This window comes from Gracilinanus agilis, chromosome 2 (assembly GCF_016433145.1).
Source record: "Gracilinanus agilis isolate LMUSP501 chromosome 2, AgileGrace, whole genome shotgun sequence".
Classification (NCBI taxonomy): domain Eukaryota; kingdom Metazoa; phylum Chordata; class Mammalia; order Didelphimorphia; family Didelphidae; genus Gracilinanus; species Gracilinanus agilis.
Window position 1 is genome coordinate 40,740,263 of NC_058131.1, and position 25,571 is coordinate 40,765,833.

The 25,571-nt window shown below is 50.6% G+C and overlaps 1 protein-coding gene across 5 annotated transcripts in view; it reads left to right on the forward strand.

Moving 5' to 3' along the window:
* Positions 1–4,521: 4,521 nt before the first annotated feature.
* Positions 4,522–25,571, forward strand: part of NDRG4 (NDRG family member 4) — a 46,951-nt gene continuing 25,901 nt past the window's right edge. For 3 of the 5 annotated variants that reach the window (XM_044660458.1, XM_044660459.1, XM_044660460.1), the window contains exon 1: positions 22,170–22,289. In XM_044660458.1, the coding sequence (XP_044516393.1) occupies positions 22,269–22,289 (21 nt within the window). In that variant the 5' untranslated portion in view covers positions 22,170–22,268. Of the gene's footprint in view, positions 4,615–13,008; positions 13,054–22,169; positions 22,290–25,571 lie in introns of those variants that run through there. The other 2 variants (XM_044660461.1, XM_044660462.1) reach the window with 1 other exon arrangement.

The window sequence follows — 25,571 nt, forward strand, 5'->3', positions numbered from 1 at the left end:
GAAGGAAGGAAGGAAGGAAGGAAGGAAGGAAGGAAGGAAGGAAGGGGGAGGAAGAGGGAGGGAAGGAAGAGAAAGGAAAGAAAGAAAAGAAAGAAGGAGGAAAGGAAGGAAGGAAGGAAGGAAGGAAGGAAGGAAGAAGAGAGGGAGGGAGGAAGGAAGGAAGGAAGAAAAGAAGGAAGGAAGAAGAAAAGAATAAAGGGAGAAAGAGAAAGAAAGGAAGGGAAGGAGGAAGAAGTCATAAGTTATTTGTTTGAAGGTCAAAGAAGTTAAGTCACTTGATATGATGATATTATGAAGCTCATGTCAAAGGCAGTATTTGAACCCACATCTTCCTGACTCCTGTTCTGACTCTCTACCCACCCCACTAAGGTTTATATATGAGCATCCCCCATCCCTTGAAAAAATGAAAACAGAAAGTTTTCATTTTTTCAAGGGATGGGGGATGCTCATATATAAACATTTATATAGACCCCACTGTGTACCAGGCACTATGCTAAGCATATACAAATATCATCTCATTTGGTCTTCAACAACAACCCTGAAAGGGAAGTGCTATCATTATCCCCATTTTACAATTTAGGAAACTGAGGCAGGCAGAGGTTAGTAAGAGGCTGGGGCCAGATTTGAACTCAGGAAGATGAGTCTTAATGACTTCAGGCTTGGCACCCTGGGCACTATGGCACCACCCAGCTGCCTAGAACTTAGTCTATCCACAGTCAAACAAAGCCCAGAAAAGAAAGCTTCTAATGAACAGGGATTTGGGGTAATTGGAGATGCACAGTCACCTGAGGAAGTCCAACCCAAGACCCCTTCCTTCCACACCTCCTAGGGTGATATGAATGCCAAATCTGGAGGCAGAAGATCTGGGTTCTAATCCTGACTGTTATTTGGTAGCTCTGTGGTCAGAAAGACATCTCACCTTTATAAGCCTCATCTCCCACACCTGGAAAAGAAAGAGGTTCGTCTCTGTTCTCGCAGGTCCTTTCAAAGTCTAAATCCCAGCTTTTCCAACAACTGTCTCTAGGATTTGGGGTAAGGTCAGGGCATTTCTCTAGGCTTCAGTTTCCTTATCTACAAAATAAAAAGGTTAGACTTAGACCAGATAACTTCTATGGTCCTTACATCCAGGTCTGAATCTAAAGCCCTGGGACTCATTGTAAAGGCATGGCCTTTCCCCAAAAGCTCAAGAAATCCAGCCTGTCCCCTGGTGTTGGATAGCCCTTTCTAGTTGTAGAGTTTGGGAAAGATCCAGCAGGTAGCTGGATAAGTGGCCATTTTGAATGTTTATTGTATCTGTTACCTACAATCCCATCTAGTACCAAAACACAAATTTAATGGTCCAAGAAGTTCAATATGCCGGGGCTAAAATGATCTTTCCTGTCTGCTGCTCCAGCTGTTTGATGGACCTCCAGAATCTTCCTCCTCCACCTCCAGGGATCTTATCCTGCTCACTGGAAATCCAATAAGTCACTTCATTCCCTTCCTTCGAATCCCTCTTTATAATAGACGTTTTGAGGAAAGTCATCTCTGAATCCCTTAGACTCACAGAGACAAAAAGGAGCGAGCCAGCCATGGACATTCTTGAGAGATCTATGAATCATAAACTCTATCTTGGTGTCCCTCAGAGCGTTCCATCCGCTTACATAGTCTCATAGTCTATAGATAGCTGTTTGTATATGATGGTTTGCAGGATGTCTCTCCCATTAGCTTGTCTACTCCTTAAGGGCAGGGACTGTTTTTTATTCCTTTTTGCATCCTTTGTACTTAGCAGAGTGTCTGGCACATAGTAGACACTTAATAAATGTTGATTGATTGATTGATTGATTGATTGATTGAAAAAGAAAAAAACAAAAGGAAAGGAAGAGAAGAAAAGAGAAGGAAGGAAGGAAGGAAGGAAGGAAGGAAAAGAAGGGAAGAAAAGGGAAGGAAGGAAGGAAAGAAATTTGGACAGATCAGGATCAAGAGCTCCATCCTCATAAAATCCCTGACTTCCTTTAAGATTCGGCTCATATGTCACTTCCTCCAGGAGACCCTTCTCAGATCCCTCCTTTTAGGCTCTTCCCTTCTATGGTTCCATCTTCTCTCCATTTATTTTGTAAATGTCTATTGATATACATGATATCTCCCTCATTAGACTATAAGCTCCTTGAGGACAGTCTTTTTCCTTTTTCTGTGTCCCCAGCACTTAGCAAAATGCCTTGTGCATAGTAAACAAGTACAAAAAGTTTGGTGAATGCCTGGTTGATTCCTCTGACACAAACTCTGTACTCCATTTAAGTCAATCACTTCACTCTTCCCTGAAAGTTCCATTCTCCTTTCCTCCGCCTCATCTTTGTCCCTGGCTCCGTTTTTCCTGGAATGCCTTCTCTCCTGTCATTCTGTCTGATCTCATTCCTTCGCTCCCCAGCTCAGGTATCCTGCTTTTTTCCTTAAGCCTTCCGTGACTGTTCCTGACTGGTTCCCAACACCTATAATTGGGGCACACATTTGAACACTTAACTGTTCTCTCATTATTTTGTTCGCATGAATTTCTCTTGTCTCTCTCACCAAGGGCAGGTATGATGGCTTTACACTTCTCCTGTATGATCCCCCACCCCCATCCCAGGCCTTGGTAGTATCTCATAAATGCTCAATAAATGCCTTTTTGTAGGTTCTGGGACCGTCCCATAGCCCATTATACTGAATCTGAACTTGTAGCAAGGCCACTCCAGTTCCTTAAATTTCTACCAGTGCCTAGCACAGTATGTAGCAAATAGTAGGTGCCTAATAAGTGTTTATTAGCTCACTGACTAAATCTGTAAACCATCCTGCTGCCTCTCCTTCCCTCTGTGTCCCAGGCTGACTGAGGGAACTGGGGGGACTGGAGCAGCAAATAGTGGTGGGAATTGGGCGAACCACGCTGACTCCATCTTGTGACTCCATCCTGAAGCTAGCTTAATTCCCTTTCTTTTCATTTAAGGGTCTAGTCCAACTTCTGCCTTGAGGGAAAACTTTATTCAGTTGTGAGAATCAAGAGAAAACTTTCTTGTATTGTTTGAACCTATCCTTGCGTGGACATGCACCGGGACCACCTCTTCCTGCTACTTAGCGACCCCTAACTAAGGACCAGGTTATGCTCTCCAGAAACCCATCAGATCTGAAAGCAATACAAGAAGTTTTCCCACAATTTTACATCTCAAGCAACACATATGTCTTATCTGAACATGGCCCCTACAGATCAATCACTTACTGTTTCCAGGTTCTTTTTTCTTTTGTTTGTTCATAGACATTTATGGGGAATGGGACGCCTCTTTTTTTTTTTTAAATTTCAAGAAATTCCACCTGCTTGCTCTCCCTTCTCAACTTGGAATTAGAAATTAGATTAGATTAGAAGTCAGATTACCTAATTGTATATTGTTTCCTTTTAATTAATTGGCCTTATTTAATTGTTTTTAATGTATAGAAGTTTGTTTCGCCCTGTATCTGGGGTCCAATGCCAAAGCTGAGAGAAGACTACTGGTCCCGATTTGTTAGACATTTGGCATGCATTGCTTAATAAATAGAAATGCTCAGAAGTGCCAACCTTTGTTTCCTCAGTTATTTCCCACATGATGTAGGACTCCCAGCCCAGAGAGGACCATGAGCCAAACCAAGCATCACAGGAGAACTTTAATTAGAAAATATGCAGAAGCACTTAGGTGCCAAGCATCTTAGGGCACCCATGGGTCCTTTCATGCATACTTTGTATGTTATTTTTTCACATATAAATAACAAAACCCAGCACATACCCATTCTGGTGGTTTGGATGAGGGGGTAGGAGGATGAGCACCAGGATTAACCTCAGAGATTAGAAGAAGGGGGAGAGATGATGGATGGGATTTCACACATCTGTGAACCCAAGAAGAAGGGGCTTGGGAAGGTGTCCAGGAGCTCCAGGTGGGACTCAGTATCCATGTTAAGTATAGAAAAGCCTTTCCTAGTCCCAAAGAAGTCTTCCCCTCTAAAGCACAATGCATCTCTTCGCTTGGATTTACATGTTGTCTCTATCATTCGAATGCAAACCCCATGAGGGCAGGAACTGGTTTTGTTTATTTCTTGTCTGGCACAGTGCTTTGCACATAGTGTTTAATAAATGTTTATTGAGAGACAGTTAGGTAGGTGGCTCAGTGGATAGAGCACCTGGCCTGGAGACAAGGAGGTCTTGGGTTCAGATTTAGCCTCACATACTTCCTAGCTATGTGAGCCTAGATAAATAAATTAACCCATTTGCTTGTTACTAAGACAGAAAGTAAGGGGTTAAAATTTAAAAAAAAAATTAATGTTAAATGCTTATTGACTGATTGAGAAAGCAGTTAATGGTGGAAGTTCTTGGGCCCCAGGGTTCCAGTTTCCCAGCTAAAGAGTTGATGCCACAGAAGCGGGTTCTGGGTAAAGAGGCCTAAAGATAGGGCCTTGGTCTCTAAACCCAAGGGGTCAGCCATTGGACCTCTTCTCTGTCCCTTCCACTGTACCCTGACCAAGATGTTTCCCTCTCCCTTGTCAGGGCTGCTGCTCCAGGAAGTCACCATGGCAGGGCTCCATGAGCTGCGATTCACCGAGGAGAAGCCACTGCTCAGAGGGCAAGACACTGAGCTGGTGAGTTCCTCCAGGGGGCAGGGTTTTGGGAGGGGGTACCATGAGGCTGCCCAGCCCAGCCACTCAGCCCCCAACCCCTCACCTCCCTTGGGTCTGGCTCCCAAGCAGCACCAGTGACATCGTGTGGCCACATAGTGAAACACCAGCTCCCCTTCACCTGCTCAAACGTTTAAGCAAAGAAGACTCAGGTCCCCCCACTCCCTTCCCCTCCCCTCCGTAGTTCCCCACATCTCTCTCTCAAAAATCTTTCCACGTTGAGCCAAATACTCTTCAATCCCTCCTTTCAAAGAACAGAATGACCTCATCATTAATTCCTGCTAAGGTAGCAAGTCATTTGCTAAGTCTGGGATTTAAACCTCCAGAACCACCTGTAAAATGAGGGCCCAGGTTAGACTAGATGGTATGGACATACAAGGCCTCAGAGGCCAACTCACCTATTCCACCCTCTTGCTTCAATCTGTGCATATAAGGCTCGTAAAAGCTAAAGCCTTTGCCCACAATCCCAAGGTAGTAAGTACCAGAAGCAAGATTTGAACCAACTTCCTCAGTTCCAAGTTCTCTCCCCAGATTTAACATTCTGTGGGGCTTTGTCATTTAACCTGTTCAAATCTGGTTTGAATATAGTCTCAGATGCTTCCTAGCTGTGTGACCCTGGGCAAGTCACTTAACTCCCATTGCTTAGCCCTTACTGCTCTTCTGCCTTAGAACCAATACATATTATTGATTCTAAAAGTTTTTTTGTTTTTGTTTTTGTTTTACATTTTTTAAACCCTTAACTTCTGTGTATTGGCTCCTAGGTGGAAGAGTGGTAAGGGTGGGCAATGGGGGTCAAGTGACTTGCCCAGGGTCACACAGCTGGGAAGTGTCTGAGGCCGGATTTGAACCTAGGACCTCCCTGTCTCTAGGCCTGACTCTCAATCCACTGAGCTACCCAGCTGCCCCAGTTGATTTTTTAAAGACACTTGGAGGCATGTTGCGTAACATTTAGAACAAAGAAGTGAGAGAGATCAGCTAATCTAACCTTAGCCTAAAGAGTAAAGCCCCTCTTACGTTCTCTTGGACATCCAACCATAGGGGCAACATGGCACAGTAAATATGGCACTGCCATGTGGAATCATGGAGCATTAAACTCAGACCGAGATACATACTAGTTGTGTGACCCTGGACAAGTCATTTAGTTTCTCTATCTCTGTTTCCTCTTCTGTAAAAATGAAGAGTTTGGCTGACAATTGGGTAACTCAGTGGATAAGAGAGCCAGATCTGGAGAGAGGAGATCTTGGATTCAAATCTGGCCTCAGATACTTCCTGGCTACGTGACCCTGGACAAGTCCTTTAACCCCCATTGCCTAGCTCATAATACCTCTCTTCTCGTTAGAACCAATGCACAGTATTGATTCTAAGATGGAAAGTAAGAATTTTTTTAATGAAGGGGATAGACCTGATAACCCTGACCCCTACTCCCAGCTCTAGATCTTTGATCCCGGAGTCTCCGTTTGTTGATCTTCTATGGTACAGAATTCATGTCCTCCTGAGTCAGCCCATTCCATTTTTTTTAAACACTAAATACTAATGGTTAAGTTCCCCCACTTATTCTAAGCTGAAACCCTTCCTCCTACAACCTCTACCCATTGTTCCCACCAGGGCCAAGTAAAATGCCTCTTCTTCCTCCCACTGCACATAGTTGAACAATGCCCCTAGCTCTTGTGAAGCTAAGGGAGCCAGGCTCCTTCGGGAATCCTTCTTTGGGACAATTTCTTGTTTCCTCACCCTCTTATGAATGGGTTCCAGCTTGTCAAAGCTCCACTTAGGTAAGATGAGAGCTCCAGACCTAGACTGGGTTCTAGAAGGGCTCTGACCTGGGCATTCACACACCTCATGCTCCAGGCTCAGAACATGTAACCCGAAGGAATGAATCACGAAGGAAGGGTTTGGACACTGATGTGTGTCCCAAGAGTGGGGAGCAAGAGTTTGTTTTTTTATTTTTCGGTTGCGGGTCCCCGGCCAACCTCCCTGTCCTGCCTCTTGGAAGACGAGCTTGGCTTTCGGTCTCATTGTGGGGACATCCCAGTGCCCTGGTTCCCTTCTGATGAGAGAAGCTGTTCTCTCCCTAGGCAGGATAGTTCTACAAAAGGAGCCCAAAGGAGAATGTGAGGTTGGGGTGGGAGTGGGGGAGCGAGCCACGAGAGCAGGAAAATAGAAGGAATGCAAACAGGCTCTGAAATGAAAGCCCCGATTCAGCGGCTAATGGTCAGGAGTGCCGAGCTCACGTGCCTTCGATAAACAGGGAATGGGCTCCTTTGGAAAATGATTCCCAAGTCTCCCATTTGCTCATTCTTTGTCCTTTCCTGCTACATCTGGCTAGTCTTTCTTTAGCCTGGAAAAGATCACTAGGTTGGCCTTCGATCCCTAGTTTCTGATGTATCCAGGGTTCTGTCATCAGCGTGGAAGGGCAGAAGGCTGGGTGGCACCTTTCTAGCTTTACCCACTTCGTGACCTCCATCCCTCATGTAGCCCTGCTGGAGCAGAGGCGCGGCTGTGCCAAGCCAGATGATGGCTTCTCCAAGGTCATTCTACCGCACTGTCTCAGATCAGAAATGATGCCCTGGGCGGACCGTTACCTTCCCTTGAGCCAGGCTTGCCAGACAGCTGACCATCTCCCTTATTTCTCTTTGGTTCTGCTGCCCAGCTTTCTACTCCTTTTGTTACCAAGTCGGGGTCCTGTACGTGCATCACTGGGCCGGCCAGTCTCTGTAATGCCATCCTCCCAAGGCTTTCTCTAGCCCCCATTCAGGAGGTGGAGGTGCACTCCTTTTGTTCCTGGGACTCCTCTACCTTTCTGCTAAATTCAGAAGTTCGGGGGTTTGAAATCATGACTGCTTCCCCCCCCCCCGCCAAATAAGTTATTTTCTATTCCTCCTCCCTCTAGTGGGGTTCAGTCTAAATGCCAAAGGTCTAGGAACACTCTTTCTCCCAAAAGCTGTAATCTGCTGTCTGTTTTTTGATTGGTTAAATTCTGAGGAGTTCATAGAGCTCTCTTAGTCCATCTCCGTTATATCCCACTGGAGTAAACTTGGACTGGGAGAAAGAACATGACTTGCCCAAGGCCACACAGTCAGGTAGTGGCAGAGGAAGGAATAGACCCCAGGGTGATCAGGATCTTAACCCAGGGACTACCCCAAAGGGCTCATTTTCCTCCACATTCTTGAGTTTGCCTTCCATTAGTGAGACCTTATAGGAGGTCACCCAGAGTCTCCCCTTATTTCTTGCTTGTCTTAACTTGCTTTCAACAAAACTGGGAAATATTCTCCTATTCCTTATAGCTTTTCATCATAATTCCTACTTGGAGGGGGCTCTTTTTTAAAAATCTTTAACTTCTGTGCATTGGCTCCTTGGTGGAAGAGTGGTAAGGGTGGGTGACGGGGATCAAGTGACTTGCCCAGGGTCACACAGCTGGGAAGTGTCTGAGGCCGGGTTTGAACCTAGGACCTCCCATCGCTAGGCCTGGCTCTCCATCCACTGAGCTACCCAGCTGCCCCTGGAGGGGGCCTTTTGATGCCATAAGAAGTCATCTTCTGACCTGGCATAATGTGTTGACTTGCTTATTCTCTCCCTTCTAGACCTTAGTCCTCTCCCTCTCCATAACTTTCTCTCAGCTATCTTCATCTCTTTTCCTTTAGGTGATATGTGCCTCCAGGTGTATTCTTAGCTAGGTGGCCTAATGGACAGAATACTGGGCTTAGAGCCAGGAAGACCTGGGTTCCAATCCTGCCACACATACTCACAAGGTGTTTAACCTTTGTCTAAGGCCACTTCCAACTCTTAAATCTCGGGTCCATCCTATGGGTCGCTAAATTGGTTCTTCTTTCTCCTGTTCCTCCTTTGTTTCTTTTATGTGTTTTTCCCTAGAATTTTCTTACAATCCCAAACATCTCAGAAGGGCAGGGTGTCTCCTCACCCCTTCCTTATCTTCCTCATCAGCATTACACCCCACATTGGTCGCTTTCTGCTTGAAATCTAGCCCACTGCCTCTATTTGTCTCCTGCCATCCACCAGAGTCCATGGTGACCCTTCACATCAGATGGAAAAGAATTATTCCCTTTTTTTTATATTCCATGATAGCAAATCTTTCACCAGGTCAGCTCACTCGTCCTTCCTTCTCAATAGGATATTTCTTCTTTCCTTTCCTCAGTGGTACTTGGAGAGACTCTCAAGGCCAGAGAACCAGGGAATCTTTCTAGATACTCGATACTTTGAGAGGTCCACAGTTTTGTTGGGGTGGAGATTGCATTCTCTCCACCAACCCAGACCTTCATATTTCCTAATCATCAAGTTTGGCATCGTCAGTCATAGAACTGAGAGCTGGAAGCTGTCTGAGAGTCAAATCAGGCTTCCTTGAGCAGAAGAGGAGACTGAAGCTGGAAGCCTGGAAGCGATGATTCCCGAGGTCATAGAATTAGTAAATAGCAGACCCAGAATCTAAACTTGGGTCCTTGCTATTCCAAATCCAAGGACCTTGCCACCCTACCATGCTGTCAGGTTTTTCTGGTCTGATCTGCCTTCAGACTGGACTCAAAACTTATGTAGACCCTCCCCAGAATTCTTCCTTCTTAAAAGATACTTCTCGCATCCCAGTCGCATCCTAGAAGGCTTCAGAGGCACATAGAGAAGCCACGATCATCTCCATGCAGCAGGAAGGAATCAGAAGGCATTCGTGAAGAATCGCTAGTCTCTTCATCCAGAAATGCACGAACTCTACAACACTGGAATAAGTCATCCATTCCGAATCTTCCATCCATGCCTTCTTGCATAAAGCATCCAAAAAGAGCAGCCTTGGATCTTTTAGCCAAAGGGGCCCTTGGAAAGAATCTGGTCCAATTCCCATATTTTACAGATGAAAAAACAGAGACCTAAAGAGAGCAAGTGATTTACCCGAGGCCACATGGCCGCATGGGTTTAGATGGTGGCAAAATTGGGCTTAGAGCCCAGGTCTCCTGATCCTGAGATCTAGGGTTTCTTACACCATAGCCCACGACTTTGCTGCAGCCTCTGTGAGTCTGTCACTCTTATAGCCCATTGATGTGACTAGGGCTGCCATGGTGGTGGTGGTAGGGTGCAAAAAAATAGTGATGTGATCTTAATGGACTACAAACTCAATGCAGAGAAAAATGGCAGTCCATAGTGCTGACAGGCTCTTAGGCTGCATTAAGAGGGGTACAGTGAGCAGGCAGCTAGGTGGCTCAGAGGAAAGAGAGCCAGATTTGCAGACAGAATGTCCTGGGTTCAAATCTGGCCTCAGACACTTCCTAGCTGTGTGACCCTGGGCAAGTCACTTAACCCCTGTAATACCACTCTTCTACATATATAGAGTGGGGGAGGGAAGAGAGGTGGGGGGGGGGGAGAGAGAGAGAGAGAGAGAGAGAGAGAGAGAGAGAGAGAGAGAGAGAGAGAGAGAGNGAGAGAGAGAGAGAGAGAGAGAGAGAGAGAGAGAGAGAGAGAGAGAGAGTATATATTCTGCCAATACATAGTACGGATTCTAAGACAGGTGAGTTTAAAGAATAGCATATTGTCCAGAAAGATAAATGGAATAGTCAGTTATCAAGCATTTATAAAGCACCTACTATGTGCCAGGTGGCGTAATATTCTGCCACAGTGAAACCAGACGTGGAGTTTTATGTTCAGTTTGGGAACAACGTTTCAGAAAGAAAGGAAATGAGGATGTAATTACCTACATATTGTGCTAAGGGTTTTACAAACATTTCTCTCATCTGATCATCACAACCGCCCTGGGAGGTAGATGCTATTATCATCCCCATTCTACAGAGGAATAAACAGAGGCAGGCAGAGGTTAAAGGACTTGCCCAGGGTCACACAGCTAGTAAGGATCTGTGGCTGGATTTGAATTCCAGGTCTAATGTTCTTTCCCCTGGGTCATTTCACTGCCTCAAGGATGCTAGGGAGAGCATCTAAGGGAAGGAATGCAGCCTGGGGACCATATCAGACACAGATCACTTAAAGGAACAACTAGGGAATGCTTAGCCCTGAGGAGAAAAAAGTCTCTAGGCTTCTCTGCCTTCTCTCTGTCCTCTTTTCCTCCTCCTTCTCCTCCTCCTTTCTCTCTGTGCCTTCCCTCCTTTCTTTGCCCTCTTTCTGTCTTCTCTTCCTCCCTTTCTTTCTCCTCCTTTACCTCTTCCTCCTCTCTCCTCTATTTACCAATTCCATCCTCCCCTCCTCCCTCTCTCTCTACCTCTGTCTCTCTCCTAACTCTTCCTTTACCTCCTCTCCCCATCCTCCAATTCTTCCCCTCTTCTCCTTCTCCATCTGTTTCTTTCTTCCTCTCCATTTTATGCTCAGTTTTTCCTCCCTCTCGGGATCCCTCCAGCTTCTCGGTGACCTTTGTTTATCTTCAATGGCCTGCCTCAGTCTATCTCTTGGAGAACGTGATGGATACTTCACTCTAACCCTGATGTTCTTTGCATCCTCATGCCTAAAGCTTCTAGATGTTTGAATGTGGTTTCCCTTTTCTCTGGCCCAGAGGATAGCGGTGTGCTAGGCGTGTTCCTGGATTGTGGCCACCTTCACCCTCATCCCCGCCCCAGTCAAAGGGCCGTCTTCTCCTTTATTTCTCTTTTCTCAGATGGAGAAACCTCCCAGTCTAACCCTCTCCTTTTACAAATGAGAAAATGGAGCACTTAGCAGCCCTCTCTTCCAACCCATTCAGGAGATAGAGCAATGGTCTTAGAATCAAGAAGACTTGACTCTAAATTCAGCCTCCAAAGAGCTTCCTAGCTAGGCAACTCTTACCTTCTCAGCCTCAGTTTCTTCAAATGAAATGCACTCAAGGCCCTTCACATCTTCTGGACTCTGGCCCAACACGTCATGCTCATTAAACTTATCATCCACCGAAGCCCCCCACTCTTTTCAGGGTCTGCCTCCCCCATACCATCATGGCGAAAGGATCGCCGTATTTGACATCTCTCCCCACTGCGTGTCTTCATTAGGTTTGGCCCTACTATTCTCCAGGAGTCTGTCAACTTTCCACTGGACTCTGATCCTCATCTAGTCACCCTCTTGGCTTGAAGAACAGCTCCATGATGTTCTCTCAGCTCCTTGTTAATGGGAATCCCAGAGGAGCCACCATCTCTGTCCCTCACAGGCCCTTTGGGTCCGGCTGCTCTACTCTGCTGTCCCCAACCCTCACGTTTGGCCACACGCCAAGCTTAGCTCAGCCTGACCCTTTGGCCCTCACCATCAGCCCTGAGCCTTTTCCCCCTTCTCTGCTTCCCTCCCCGGGGTACCCACTGCCCCAGAGACTGACTCTTGCACAAGAGCTCCTGTTTCTGTATTTTCCCAGGTTTACATGCTCGCAGGGGGACCGGATCTAGCCCAGAGCACATGCAAAGACGGGCCCAGGAGGCCTCCTAGACTCTGGTGTACAGCCCGTCAAGGTTTTCCAGAGCTTTGCCTCTCTTGTCTCCTTGGATCTCTCAAGCTCACACAACCTCTTTTTAGCCACCTCCCTCCCCAGTCCTCACAACAGAAGCCTCTTCCCTAGACTCGGCTCCAACATAAGAGTTTCAGGGCTTCACCTGGTGACGTCCACCCTCCTCACAATAATCCGTTCTCTCTACTCTCTCAAATCCACCGAAGAAACATTTTTTTCCGAGTTGATTTACGGGGAGTCCAGGCTGGGTACTGACCTCTCTCCTCCCCACCCTAATCCCAAAGCTGAGTGTCTACCTCTAGAGGGGATACAGAGGCAAGGAAGGAAGTGATAATCATGATGGTAGGCGCTGTATGATGCACATTAACCTCGTTTGGTCCTCACAATTCTGGGAAGAAGGTACTATTATCCCCATTCCACAGATGAAGAGATTAAGGTCAATTTAGAGGGTAAATAACTTGCTCGGGGTCACCCAGCTAGCAAGTGAATCTGGACTTGAACTCAAGTCTTCCAAACTTCAGTTCCTGAGTTCTGTGAGGGTCTCCCCCCCCCCTCCCCATCATTAGAAGGCATCAGGGGAGAAGCTCTCTGAGTGCGCTTGCCTTGGGACCCAGCCTGGGCAAAGGGATGGGATCCGCTCCATTTGAGCACGAAAGGCAGGTTCCTTTGGATGGAATTTATCTCATCGTTTAGGGTTTGCTGAGAGCTTACTCTTCGTTAACTCGTGTGATCCTCACAGCAACCTTGCAAGGTCGACAGTGCTATAATAATCTGTTTCACAGAGGAGGAAAATGGAGATTGAGAGAAATTAAGATACTTGCCAGGGGACACATTTCAGGATTCGAACTCAGATTCTGTGTGCTGTGTCACCCATGCCTCAGAGCATCAGCCCTTGGGGGGGCCCAGTCAGCGTGAGCTGATGTCCTATCCTGCTCTTCATTCTCTCTCTCCAGGAGAACTCGGAGGCCTTCCTCTCCGCTGTGGACACAGACTGGAAGGTAGGACCACCCAGCCGGGGGTGTTTCTTAACCTCTCTCTCATCCCAGCCTCCCAAGGTTGGCGGGACAGTGTAGACTCCCCAAGCAGTCTGGGACACTGCCCGCTGTGCTCTTGGGAGTGGGGGCTCTGAGCTAAGAGCAGTCAGACCCAAGGTGGCCTGCTCTGATGCTGGGAAGGACGCTCATCCCTTCTGGCACGTCCCCTGCAGAGGGAGTGGGGAAGGATGCTGGGCCATTAGTCTTTCCCAGACAGGGAAGGGCAGGAGGAGGCAAGGAGGGAGGGGGTGCTGATGCCTCAGGCGGCGGGGAGGGGGAATGGGCTCCCCGAGATGGAGCCACGCTGTCATCTGAATCAGCGTTTTCCACCAATGAAAACCAGGCTGATATTCAGAAATAGCTGCTGTTTCTATGGCAGCTGTTGTCTTGGCAACCCTGTCCTCCTTCGTTTGATGACAGATTCTCTGCTCACCCTGAAGAGGTTGGGGGGTTGTTTTTCCCCTCCTTCAAGATATGACTGTGCTCTCCTTCACTGTCAGGTGTAGACCCACGATTCATCTCTGGGTCTTTGAACGGGTTTCCTCCGACATGTTGGCCAGCCGTTGCCTTCCTTGCACATCCCCCCAGTCCGGGGCCCTTGCCCACCGCCTGCCCTGGGCTTGGGGGGCCCCCAGCCAGGGCCTCCTCTGACCCAAGCAGCCGGAGGCTCACGCTGGCCTCCTCCATGTGGGGACGGGGGTGGGAGGGAGCCGTAAACCTTGACATTTTCTTCCCAGCATGGTGGATTAACGCTGGTGTGATTTCACACCCCCGGGCTGGACCCAAGAGACCTTGATCTGATGCTGGGCTTATCCCAGCCTTTCAGACTCTGGAGTACGGAGGGGGCACAGTCCCCAGGGGAACAGGGGGCTGTCGGGCCCCTGTGGAGCCCCGTCACCCAGGGGACACCGGCTGGCTCGGGTTTGGGTGGCTTAAAAGATTATAAAATTGCGTCTCGTTTGGGTATATCAAAGGACGGCGGGGGATGTAGGTCCGCAGCTTAGAGATCAGGAAACCGAGGCCCAAATGGATCCCCGAGGCCTGTGTTCTTTCTGTTACAGCCCTGCTGCTTCCCTTGTGCTTGTAAACACACACACACTTATTACGAGGCATCGGCAGCGAGGCCCGACGCTTACGAGCTCTGTGACCTCCCTGCCTCAGTTTCCTCCTCTGTAAAATAGGAATAATCATAGCACCCCACCTGCCAGGGTTGCTAGGAGGCTCGAATGAGATAAAAATTGTGAAGTGCTTTGAAAACCTTAAATGGACTTAAAAATAACCAAAGGGCTGATCATATATATTATTTCATGTTATATTGCATTATGCTCTATTAGGTTAGGTTCTATTATATCATGTTCTGTTCTATTATACAACATAATATTCTGTATAAATATATAGAACAACCAAAGAGGAAATTGGATCGTAGGTAGGTGAAAAAGCAAAGTGGTAGCAAAAGAGAAGCAGGGAGCCCGGCGGGCTGAGCGGGGACTCGGGCCCCGCGATAACAAGCGGCGATGGAAGGAGCCGGATCTGCGGTAGACCCTGGGAGAGGGTGTCCTCGGCCGGGAGGAAAAGGTAGACCCAGCCGCCGGCCGTCCCCCCAGCGAGTGCTGGGTGCCAGGCGCTGCGCTGGGTGCTGGCGGTGCCGGGCCGGGGGCCACTCTCTGGTCTCGCTGAATGCAGACCCTGCTGATCCCACCAGCTCCGAAGCTCAGCCCACTCGGACCTCCCGCCTGCAGGCCTCGGGCATTTGGAAGGAGCCGGCTGGAGCCCACCTGGCACGGACAGTCGCACCGATACCAAGTATTATTAAGCATTTGGAGAGAGATTCTTCCTGCCCCGCCGCCATTCCCGGTGGTGTCCTTCCCCGGACACGTGGGTCCTGGCCAGTGTCTTCTCCAGACACCCAAAGCCCCCTGCTGAAGTTCTGGGGTGAGGTCGCCGTGGAGGGGGCTTGTGCTGACTCTCCATGCGCCCCCCCCGCCCCCCCCCCCGGGACCGAAGCTCTCCAGGGGGTTTCTTGGCAAAGATACTGGACTGGTTCGCCCTTTCCTTCTCAAGGGATCCAGTGAATCTTTGGGGGGGGGGGGAGGGGGCAGGAAATCAGAGGTTAAGGGACTTGTCCAGGGTCACACACAGTGAGGAAGGGTCTCCAGGACCTCCTCCAGACCTGAGCCCCCTCCCTGCCCCAGAGGTCTGAGATTGTTAAGGATTATTAGTGAAGCTCATGCTTCGGTGCTGTCCAAGGTAGACGGATGATGCGAATGTAAGCATTCCTCCTGGAATGCTTAAAGCTTGCCGGATGGATACCGAGTCCGCTTCATAAGCTGCCATCGTGCAGCTGGGAAGGGTGGCTGGCCGTGGCCTCGAGGAAAGGAGGAAGGAACCCGCTTTCTTGGGCTCTGCAGGTGGGTCCCTTCCTCCCACGGGAGGGGGAATGTGGAGATGCTCCTTCGACAGGAGGCCACATCTCCTGTGTGAAAAGCAGGTTAGGGTCCTGCGGTGGAGGGAGCCTTGGAGGTCTTCTACACCACAGCCCCAGCTTTGCAGATGGGAAAACTGAGACCTGGAGGGTTCGAGCACTTGTCCAAGTAGCAGAATCCAAGTCAGTTCTCTGCCTTTTCAGACTAGGGCTGGGGTTTTTTTCCAGCTCTGGGGGAAGAAGCACCCCAAAAGCAGTTTCTGAAAAAATAGCCCAAAGATAAAGATGCTGGTTGGATTTCTGCCCCCAGAACCATTAGGGTCTAGGGGCCGTGCGGCCCGATCTGCCCAAACCATGGACTCCCACCCCTCCGCCTGTCTAGTGTCTGGGATCCAAGGCCCCTGGCCAGGGAGAGAGCATGGGAGGAAGGGATGAGTCAGCAGCCCCACAGGACGGCCCTGGGCCCAGCACAAGGACGCAGCTTTGACCCAGACAGCTGCCAGGGCCGGGCGATCCTGTAGCCGGAGGGAGCCAGCCAACAGTGGACTGTATGGCAAGGTGAACCCTGTCGGCGTGACATGGTGGATCCCTCCCTCAGCGCCACCTTGTGACGTCAAGCCGGGCAGTGGGCTGATTCGGTGTCTTTCTCTGCATCTCGGGTTCTCTGCAGCCTGTGCTTTGTGCTAATGACTCCTGGCTGAGGGTAGAAAACAAGGACTCGGCGATTAACCCCTTCTGCCCTGTGAGTTCTCTGGTGCCACTGCTTTGTGACTGCGGCCCACTTCAGAAAAGGGAGAACCGGGGGCAGCTGGGTAGCTCAGTGGATTGAGAGCCAGGCCTAGAGACTGGAGGTCCTAGGTTCGAATCTGGCTTCAGATACTTCCCAGCTGTGTGACCCTGGGCAAGTCACTTGACCCCCATTGCCCACCCTTACCAGTCTTCCACCTATAAGTCAATACACAGAAGTTAAGGGTTTGAAAAAAAAAAAAGAAAGAAAAGGGAGAACCAAAGCAGGGTGTGTGGGTGGCCACAACCTCAGGGGTGCAGAAGGGGGAGAGCCCGACCTCCTGGTAACTCAGGCCCCCTCTGTCTCTCCTAGTAAAGACACAGCAGTCATGGGCTCCTTCCACCACGGGAGACACCCAGAGTCACAGAGGTGCTCCCAGATAACACAGGCAGCCCAAAGGCAAGAGCCCTGTCCTTCCCATTAGTCAGCCCCTACCTTCTATAGACTGGTTCAATAGACCAGGGTCTCCTGGGGGACCCGAATGTCCATAATTATTTTCTCTCACCCAGCCCCGGGGGGAACTGAGCCAAGATTGGAACCCAAGACCCTTGGTTTGAGGGCCAGTATTTTTCTGACATGCATCACAAGGATGGCTCAGAGATGATCTAGAGCTTCAGCCACACAAGACAGAAAAGGAGATTTTTCAGAAAAGGCAGACCTGGCTGGGAGTGAGGGGGATGAGAGAGATGGCACTTCGCCTCCCTCATCTCCAGGAAGAAGAGGGCCCTTCCTCCAGGCAGCATCTCGAACTCTGAATATAAGGTTCCAAGTCTGGGAAATGAGAAGTAGTTTTTCATCATGAAAAAGTGAAGGACCCTTCCCCACTTTAAGAAGTTTGCTGCCTAACAATCTAAGACAGACCGACCATTTGTTGTTTTGTTTTTTCCTACTGGGGGAAGCCATGCACATCTATGTACCCAGAAGCGACACCCCACACATATACACACACCCCCATAACCAGAAAGAATTCATGGGCCGATGAGACCCCAGGCATCGGAGCTGTCAGGGACCGTAAGAGTCATCCCGTTAAACCCATTTATTTTCCAGAGGAAGAAACTGAGCCCCAGAGCAGGGACTCAGCCTGCCCAAGGTCATGCCCAGGCAAGATTCAAACCCAGGTCCTCAGGCTCCAGTTGAACTTTCCAAGATGCTTTGCTCTCCAGTTAGCTCTTCCAGAGTCTGATTCACAGCCCCAGCACATCCTGAAAGGAAGCGATGGTGCAAATTAAGAGCCAAATCAACAGCCAGAGACCCCAAGGGGAGAAAGGATCAAATCTGCTCTCTGATACTTCCTAGCTGTGTGACCCTGGGCAAGTCACTTCATCTCTGTCTCAGTTTCCTCCACTGTAAAACAGGTGGTATAGTGGATAGAGCATCAGGTCCGAAGTCAAAAAGATTCATCTTTGTGCATTCAAATCCAGCCTCAGATACTTCCTAACTGTGTGACCCTGGGTAAGTCACTTTACCCTTCTTGCCTCTGTTTCCTCATGTGTAAAAGGAGCTGAAGAAGGAAACGGCCAACCACTCCAGTATCTTTGCCAAGAAAACCCCAAGTGGGGTCAGGAAGAGATGGACATCCCTGAAAAACAGTCAAAAGACAGCAACAAAAATAGGGATGATCATAGCAATTGCCTTATAGGGTCATTGTGAAGACCCAAAGAGATGATATTGGTGCCTGGCACACAGTAGGTGCTTGAGAAACTCTAGCTCCCTTCCTTCCTCTGCCAGAAGGGGATCACCGCCATGACCCTTTCACCAGCTGTTGTAACCATGTGCCACTTGGCATGTGGGCAGTCCTGGGTTTTAAATGCTTGCTCCATTCTGGGATGCCCTGTGATTGCCCTGGGTGAGCCTAGGGGATATTTTGCACCTAGAATTCAGGTGAGATCATTCCCTGGCAGCAGGTTCTAGAGAGCAAGAGACTCTTGTTTCCAAGGCCTCCCTGTGAGGAGATTGAGTTAGTTGTAGAGTGCCCATTTCACAAGTGGGCACACTGAGGTCCGTACTGGGAAAGTGACTTGTCTAGGGCCACACACGGCTCTCCCCTGACTTCAGGGAGCTTCAGTATCTTTCCACCCTGCATCACTGCCTGGGGATCATTCATGTCCTTGTTCATCATCTAGTGGTAATTCTGCAGGCAGAGGCATAAGAACAGCTTCAGACCTAGGTTGGAGGCACGGCAGGGGTTGCAGAGTGTTCTCTTGGGTGGGCATGGGTGAACTTTGGGGAAGCCCTGATACCGGAGGTGGCTCTCTGATCCCTTTGAGGCTTCAGGGTGGGAAGGAGCAGGCAAGAAGACGAGTGAGAAAGTAGTCCTGGGAGGGGGCTTCCCCTATATCCCCCCCAGCCCTTCCTTCCACTGGCACAGGGCTATGTACCCACCCTTCTGAGCTCTGTGGAAAAGCAGAAGACAAGAAAGAGTCTGGATGCCCCACACAACCGAGCACACAGCCCGGGCCACCCCCGATCTGCCCCTGCTTCGCATCCCTCCATCCAGAATGGTCCCCGGCTCCTTTAGACGATGCTCTGGCAGCCAGGAGATCTGCATTCCCTGCCTGGGGAGCCATCCGGGCATCAGCAGACAGACGCATGCAGTGGGTGGCTCTGGGAGTGCTTGACTGCAGAGCGAGACGGGAGGAGGGATTCCAGGAGCAAAGGCAGCCAAGAACCCGGGAAGCAGCACTGCAGAGCCGTCAGGCGGAGGGCAGGGCGGAGCCTCCCCAGAGAGGGGGATGGAGGCCAGTTCGCCCCTCTCTATCCCTCCCCAGCCCTTCTCCCTCTCTGGCACAGAGGCAGACCCCACATGTGGTCCCTGGCCACACTCTCAAGGAATCATGCCTGATGCTGTCAAGCCAGGGCCCCTGGGCTCCTCTGCCCCCCTCACCCCCCACCCCAAGACCCCCAGAGCCCCTTGATAGAAGAGAAAGAAGGGTCAGAACCGGAACCAGAGATGGACTCCACCACCCTGTCACCGAAGCAGGGAAGGCTGGAAAGAGCCTTGGACGTCCTCTGGGCCAGCAGTCCTTAACCTCTGTCGGATCACGGACCCCTTTGCCTGGTGAAGCCGGTGGACTCCCGCTCAGAATTAAGTTTTTAAATGCAGGAAGCCAAACCCCTGGGATTCCAAAGGAAACCAACTCAAATAATGAAATACATTATCCAGATATTTTTAAAAAATAAGTTCATGGATGAGCAGCGAGGTGGCTCAGTGGACTGAGAGCCAGACCTAGAGACGGGAGGTCCTGAGTTCAAATTTGACCTCATATACTTCCTATCTGGGTGTCCCTGTCCCTGGACAAGTCACTTAACCCCTCCCTCCCCACCCGGCCCAGTGGCTAGCCTTTACTGCTCTTCTGCTTTGGAACCAATATATAGTATTAATTCTAAGATGGAAAGAAAGAGTTTTTAAAAAATTCATGGAGGAGCAGCTTGGGGATTCAGTTGGAATGAGAGCCAAGCCTGGATTTGGAAGGTCCTGAGTTCAAATCTAGTCTCAGACACTTCCTCACTGTGTGACCCTGGGCAAGTCACTTAACCCCCATTGTCTAGCCCTTCCTGTAGCTCTTCTGCCTTGGAACCCATACTTAGTATCAACTCTTAAGACAGAAGGTAGGAGTTTAAAATAAGGAATGCGTAGCCCCCAGGGAAAGAACCTCTGATCTAATCCAATCCCCTTATTTTATGAATCAACAATTATTAAGTGCCTCCTGTATGCCAGGCACTGTTTCAGGCTGGAGATTCAAAGAAAGGACAAAGGACAGGCTCTGCTCACACAAGAGCCACAGGGTAAATGGAACAAGAAAGGAACTGGAGCCCCAAAGAGAAGAGCTCTCCTGCTCCTAAGCGTTGGACCTAAGATGGAGTACCTGGATTTTTGACTTTCCCATATGACAAGGAAGGCCTTGGGAACCCAGTAACCCAAGCCACATTGCAAGGAGATTCGCAGGAGAACGCTGCCTGCCCAGGGACCCGGAAAATTGGTGGCTCTTGGGAGCAGCCAAGAGCTGGAAGGGAACCTCGACCCATTGAGACCAACCCTTTCATTTTATAGATGAAGAAACTGAGTCACACAGGTAGTAAGTGACTGAAGATGGAGCCTCACTTCAAGGGCCCCTTTTCCAGGAAGCCTTCCCTGATCTGCCCTCTTAACTCCCAGCTAGAAACCTCCTCCCTCCCTTGAGCCTTCAGGGAGTGACTGTGTTCTGGGGAAAAGCAGGTGACCCTGTTTTACTTATAAGTTCCTCCCTCTGGTTCTAGGCTTCCTTTCCATGATCTTGCAAGAAGGGCAGCTGGATGACACAGTGGATAGAGTGCCAAACCTGGATTTGAGGGGACCTAGGTTCATATCTGGTCTCAGACACATCCTGGCTGGGTGACCCTGGGCGAGTCACTTATCCCCATTTGCCTAGGTTTTGCCTTTCTGCCTTAGAGATGTTGCTAGGAGCGAAGGTCAAGGTCAAAGAAGAAAGGGTGGCAGTGCTCTGCCCTCCTGCGCCATTCCTGGAATTTCTAGACTCTTCTTGAACCTGGACCTCCTTCACCCCTTTGTTCTGGAATGAGGACAGAGGAAGGTTTTCCCAGCTCTCCCATGTGCCCACATCCCAGTCCTCTTAGAAGCCCTTTAATTGGAAAAATCGGGAAGGCTGAGACCCAGCCTGTGTATGTGTGTGTGTGTGGGGGGGGGGGTATCTAGAGATCCCAGAGCCTCAGCTGCAGCCTAACAAGCCATTCCCAGCATGTGCCCAGAACAAGAGAAAGTGATTCTCCTCCCTCACCTCTGGGCCAATTTCTGGCAGATTCAGGAAAACTCCCTATTCTGCCCCCATCCCAGTGGGAGCCCGAGGAGAAACGGATGAAGAAAGACTTTTTTGCTGGTCTCTGGCTCACTCCTGGAGGAGCCTCCCTGAGGCTTCTGAGCCCTTGAAATCCTGCCTTTCAAGGCCCCCCCCCCTTTCCAGGAAGCCTTCCTTGATCTTTTCTCTGTTTGAACCTCTCCCACGATTTGTTTTCCAGTCCCTGAAGCAGGAATCTTCTCTCCTAGACCAGCAGCTCCTATTCTCCTAATCTCCTATTCTCAGTATCTCCCCTGTCTTTGTGAAAAGATTCTTTACTCCCTCAGTAAGCGTGTCCATTTGTTTACACTAAATGTACATGTAAACATTTGGTTCCATTTAAGTGGGGGGAAACCACTAGGAATGGTGGCATCTACCGATGCATTTTCTCTTCCTTCCTCTGCTGCAGTGATGCCTGTCTCTTTGGGCTTCCAGAATGTTCCAGGGTCTAGGGAGGCAGAGCTGGCCTCTGCGAGGATGCCCAGCCCTGAGGCTGGTTCGGACCTTGGTCCAAATGGACTTTGCGTGCCAAGGGCCACTGGGAACACCACTGGGCAGGCAGCGGTGGCCCCCAGCGGGGCTCCTTGCTCCTCTGTGGGCACCTGGCTGGCCCCTGCAGGCTCTGTGTGTGTGATGTGTCTTTGTGAGTAGAGAGGGAATGGGCACATGCGTTTCCATGTGCGTCTGTGCCCCGGCTCTGGCTGAGCTGGTTCATGTGTGTTGTGGGAGGAAGAAAGATGGAGAAGGAAGAAAACATCCTCGCGAATGATTTTTTTTTTTTTTTTAACGAAAAGAGAAAAAAAAAAAAAAAAAGGACCAGGGAAGGAGAAGCTGACTTGAGCCAATGGGAGTGCGAATCATTCCCTCCCCAGCCAATCAGGGAGCTCCGAGTCTCCATCTCAGCGAGTGACTGCATCCCCCCGCCCCTTGCCCGCCAGAGCCGGGGAGGGGCTGCCTGGGGAGGGGGGGGGGCTGGAGCCCGAGTATAAATCAAACGCAGAGGACGAGCCTTTGCGGAGCTGCCAGTCCCACTGCTATCCAAGCTGGGCACTCCTGCTGGGGCCACGAGTGACTCAGGCACTTAGCATCGCCTCTGCCCGGGCTCCTCTCCAGGGGCGGCCCCAGCACAGACCGCAAGATGCCCGAGTGTTGGGATGGGGTAGGTACCGGGGCAGTGCTGCCGCCCAGAGCGGGCGCGGGGAGGGGGTGGCAGCGGGCTGACGCACACGGCCAGGGGCGTTTAGTCGGCTCTCTGGCACGGACCGGGCCAGTCCCTGCCCAGTCATCCCGGCGGGCTGAGCCACAGACGTGCCAGGCAACCGTGGCACAGGGGGTTGGAAGGGGGGAGGGAGGGCTGCTTGGCAGAACCAACACGGGGAGAAGGCAGTGGAGGGAGAAGGCAAAAATCTCGGGAGAAAACCCGTGTGTGTGTGTGTGTGTGTGTGTGTGTGTGTGTGTGTGTGTGTGTGTGTGTTGGCGGGGACCGTTGCTGCTGTGATCTTCCCATGTTCCTGTGCCCTCCAGGGCCCCCTCCCAACGCCCCTAAGCAGGCATCGCAGACACTGCAGTGAACAGGGAGCCCAACAGTCTTAGAGGGGGCGGGGAGGAAAATGCGTGTCTCCCCCCTCCGAGCGAGTCTGCCCACCCCCGCCCCCCACCCTGGGCTGCATTGTCTGGAGGTGAAGCCAGAGGGCACTGGCAGGGATGGGGGGGGGGGGGGCTCGCTGACATACGGTCTGCCCGCTAGCCTCTTGGCATCCCAAGATAGATGACTGGCACATTGCAAAGGCGCTATGAAAAACAGCTTTCTGGGGTGTCTGGGTATATGTGGGCGTGCATGAATGTGTACACATGTGTCTGGGTCTCCTCCACCACCTGGTCCTCTGGCCAGGAGCAAGGGCCTCCTTTTCCTCCAATGTCACCCCAGGTTGTGGGGTCTTAGGACCAGAGGGCTTAGCAGGTATGCTAGCCGGAGGGACAGAGGGATGGCTTGAGGGGGTACAGCAGGGACCCCATTAGAGACACAGTCTGCAGAAGGCAGGAAAGGGCTTGTCTCCCTTTTGCCATTAATCACCAGAGGACACGGACAGAAAAGGACGTTGAACCCCTTCAGCCCTGAAGAGCCCCTCCTGGGTGGAAAGGCTGGAACTACACTGTGGGCTGGGAGAATATGAGATATGTGGCATTTGTTAGGAGGGGCTATCCTTGGGGAGAGGGGTCAATGTAGCCACTCTGGCCAGCCATGGGGCAGGGGGGGGAGCTATCCCCTGTCCCTCAGGCTTCATCTTCCTGTTGCAGACTGTAGGGGAGACATCAGATGTCTCAGGGGCCAGAGGAGGGTGCCAGACGCAGTCTGCAGCAGGGTGGGGTTGGCCTTCAATTATTCATGTGAATGGCTCTGACCTCACCTCTCCTCCCATCTGTCCCCTCTGGCCAGGCAGAATAAACCACCTCCTTCTCATCCCTTGAGGATGCTCCAAGAGCCTGGGGAGAGGCAGACGCCCTCAGCTAGGAAAGCTGGGGTACATCTCAAGGTCAAGAGCCCAAGGAGACGAGAAGAGAGGCTGGGCTGGTTGGGAAGGCAAGGGGAGGGGCCCTGGCTGTTTCCCCCTCTTCCCCAGGCTCTAGAATGCCCAAGCCTGCCTGGGCAGAGGCTGCCCCAGAACCCTGGGGAGAAGATGTCACGCCCACCATAGCTGCAGTGCCTAACTGAACACAACAGAATCATTTGCCCGCCTGGAGGAGGACAGGCAGTCACGGGGGAGTCTAGGCAGGGCTCTGACATCACCAGGAGCCAATGGGAACAGCCCAGCCGGCCAGAGCCTGTGTGGGCAGCTGCTAGAGCAGGGGTGGGATTGTTTGCATCAGCCAGATGCCAGCTACACACATCCATGGCAGAGGGAGACAGCTCTGCCCTGAGTGCCAAGCAGGAGTCAAGGGACTAAGTGGCCAGCCACAGGGGAGGCTTTCAAGGAGAGGCTATTGGCCATTTTTTGGGAATGGTATTGAGGGAGTTCTCAGGGCCAGGTTGGCTACCCTAAATGGCTATGATGCTCCCTTGCAACTCTGAGATCTGGGGTCTAAATGGACAGTTGAAGTCATTTTAGAATCCTCAGTTCGATGGGAATTGAGGGGCTGGGAATAACCCCCAGAGGTCACAGATTTAGAAAACCTTGGTTTTCTAAATAAGTGATTTTCCCAGGATCCGATCCAAACTCAGCTTTCCAGGCTGCCTGCTTCTATTCCACCATTCTCCTTGCTCTTGTGCAAGGGCTCTCGACCTTGTTTGAGTCATGGATGGATGGAGGATGCCTAGGGACCCCTTCTCAGAGCCATGTTTTTAGTGGCACAAAGTAAAATCCACAGGATTGCAAAGGAATAAGGATGTGTTTTCTCCATCCAAGTTCAGGGACACACTCTAACCCAAAGGGACCAGAATGAGCCTGAGTGAAGAGGGGAGGCTGGGGGAGCCACTATGGATAAGATGGTGACTTCTGCCCCTGATCCCTCTGGGGCTCGGTCTTGGCAAGCCTGGACGGGAGGCTCAGAGTCTGTGAAAGGCCAGAGGTACGTGTCTAATGCCCTGAGATCTCAAGGACGTGCCTGGGATGTAGCAGATGATCTCTGATGGACCTTTTTGACTCTGAGATTCAGTCCTGCTCTAAGTCAGCCAGAGAGAGGGCTGTAACCCCATCCTGCTCTGCTGTCCCGGGAATGAGGAGGCAGGAAGTGCTTGACCAAGAGACCATAACACAGCCAGTCAATGTCACTGAGTCAGACAGAAGCTTCTGCCCTGCCTGGAGAGCTCAAGGCCAAATGGGGCCTCTCATAACTCCAGAGGGAAAGGTCAAATGTGTGCTCCTCTGCCTCCCCATTGCCCAAACAGTTTTTGCTGACCTTGCCTGCCCCAGCCAAGATTGGTAGTGTTCCAAACTAAGGCAACTCCTTGGAGGCAGTCTAGACAGGATGCCCAGGGGACTAGTTTAGCACTGAAGAACCAGTCGGTATCAAGAGAGATGATTTGGTTGCGGCGAAAGCTAATAACTAACAGTTACCTAGTGTTTTATGGTCTGCAAAATGCTTTCTGTACATAAACTCCTTCAAAAGAACCCTGGGTTGGGAATCGGAGGACATCAGTTCTGAAGCTAGCTCTGCACCGTAATGATCTGGGACAAGCCAACCACAGTTTCGTCATCTTTCCTGCTCTGAATCCCATCATCCCCCAGGGCCCAATTCCCCTAGTCAGGGCAGGCTGCAGTGTGGGGGGGGGGGGGGAGAAGAGGGCTTGAAAGCAACAGTGAAGTCTCAGCTAGGAGAAGTGATGGAGCCGGGGGAGGTAGAATATAGCTATCCCTGGAACCTGTCTGCCCCTTTTGAGTGTGTTTGTGTGGGCAGATATGTGGTTTATGGCCCATTCTTCAGACTGGGACAGAAATCATGC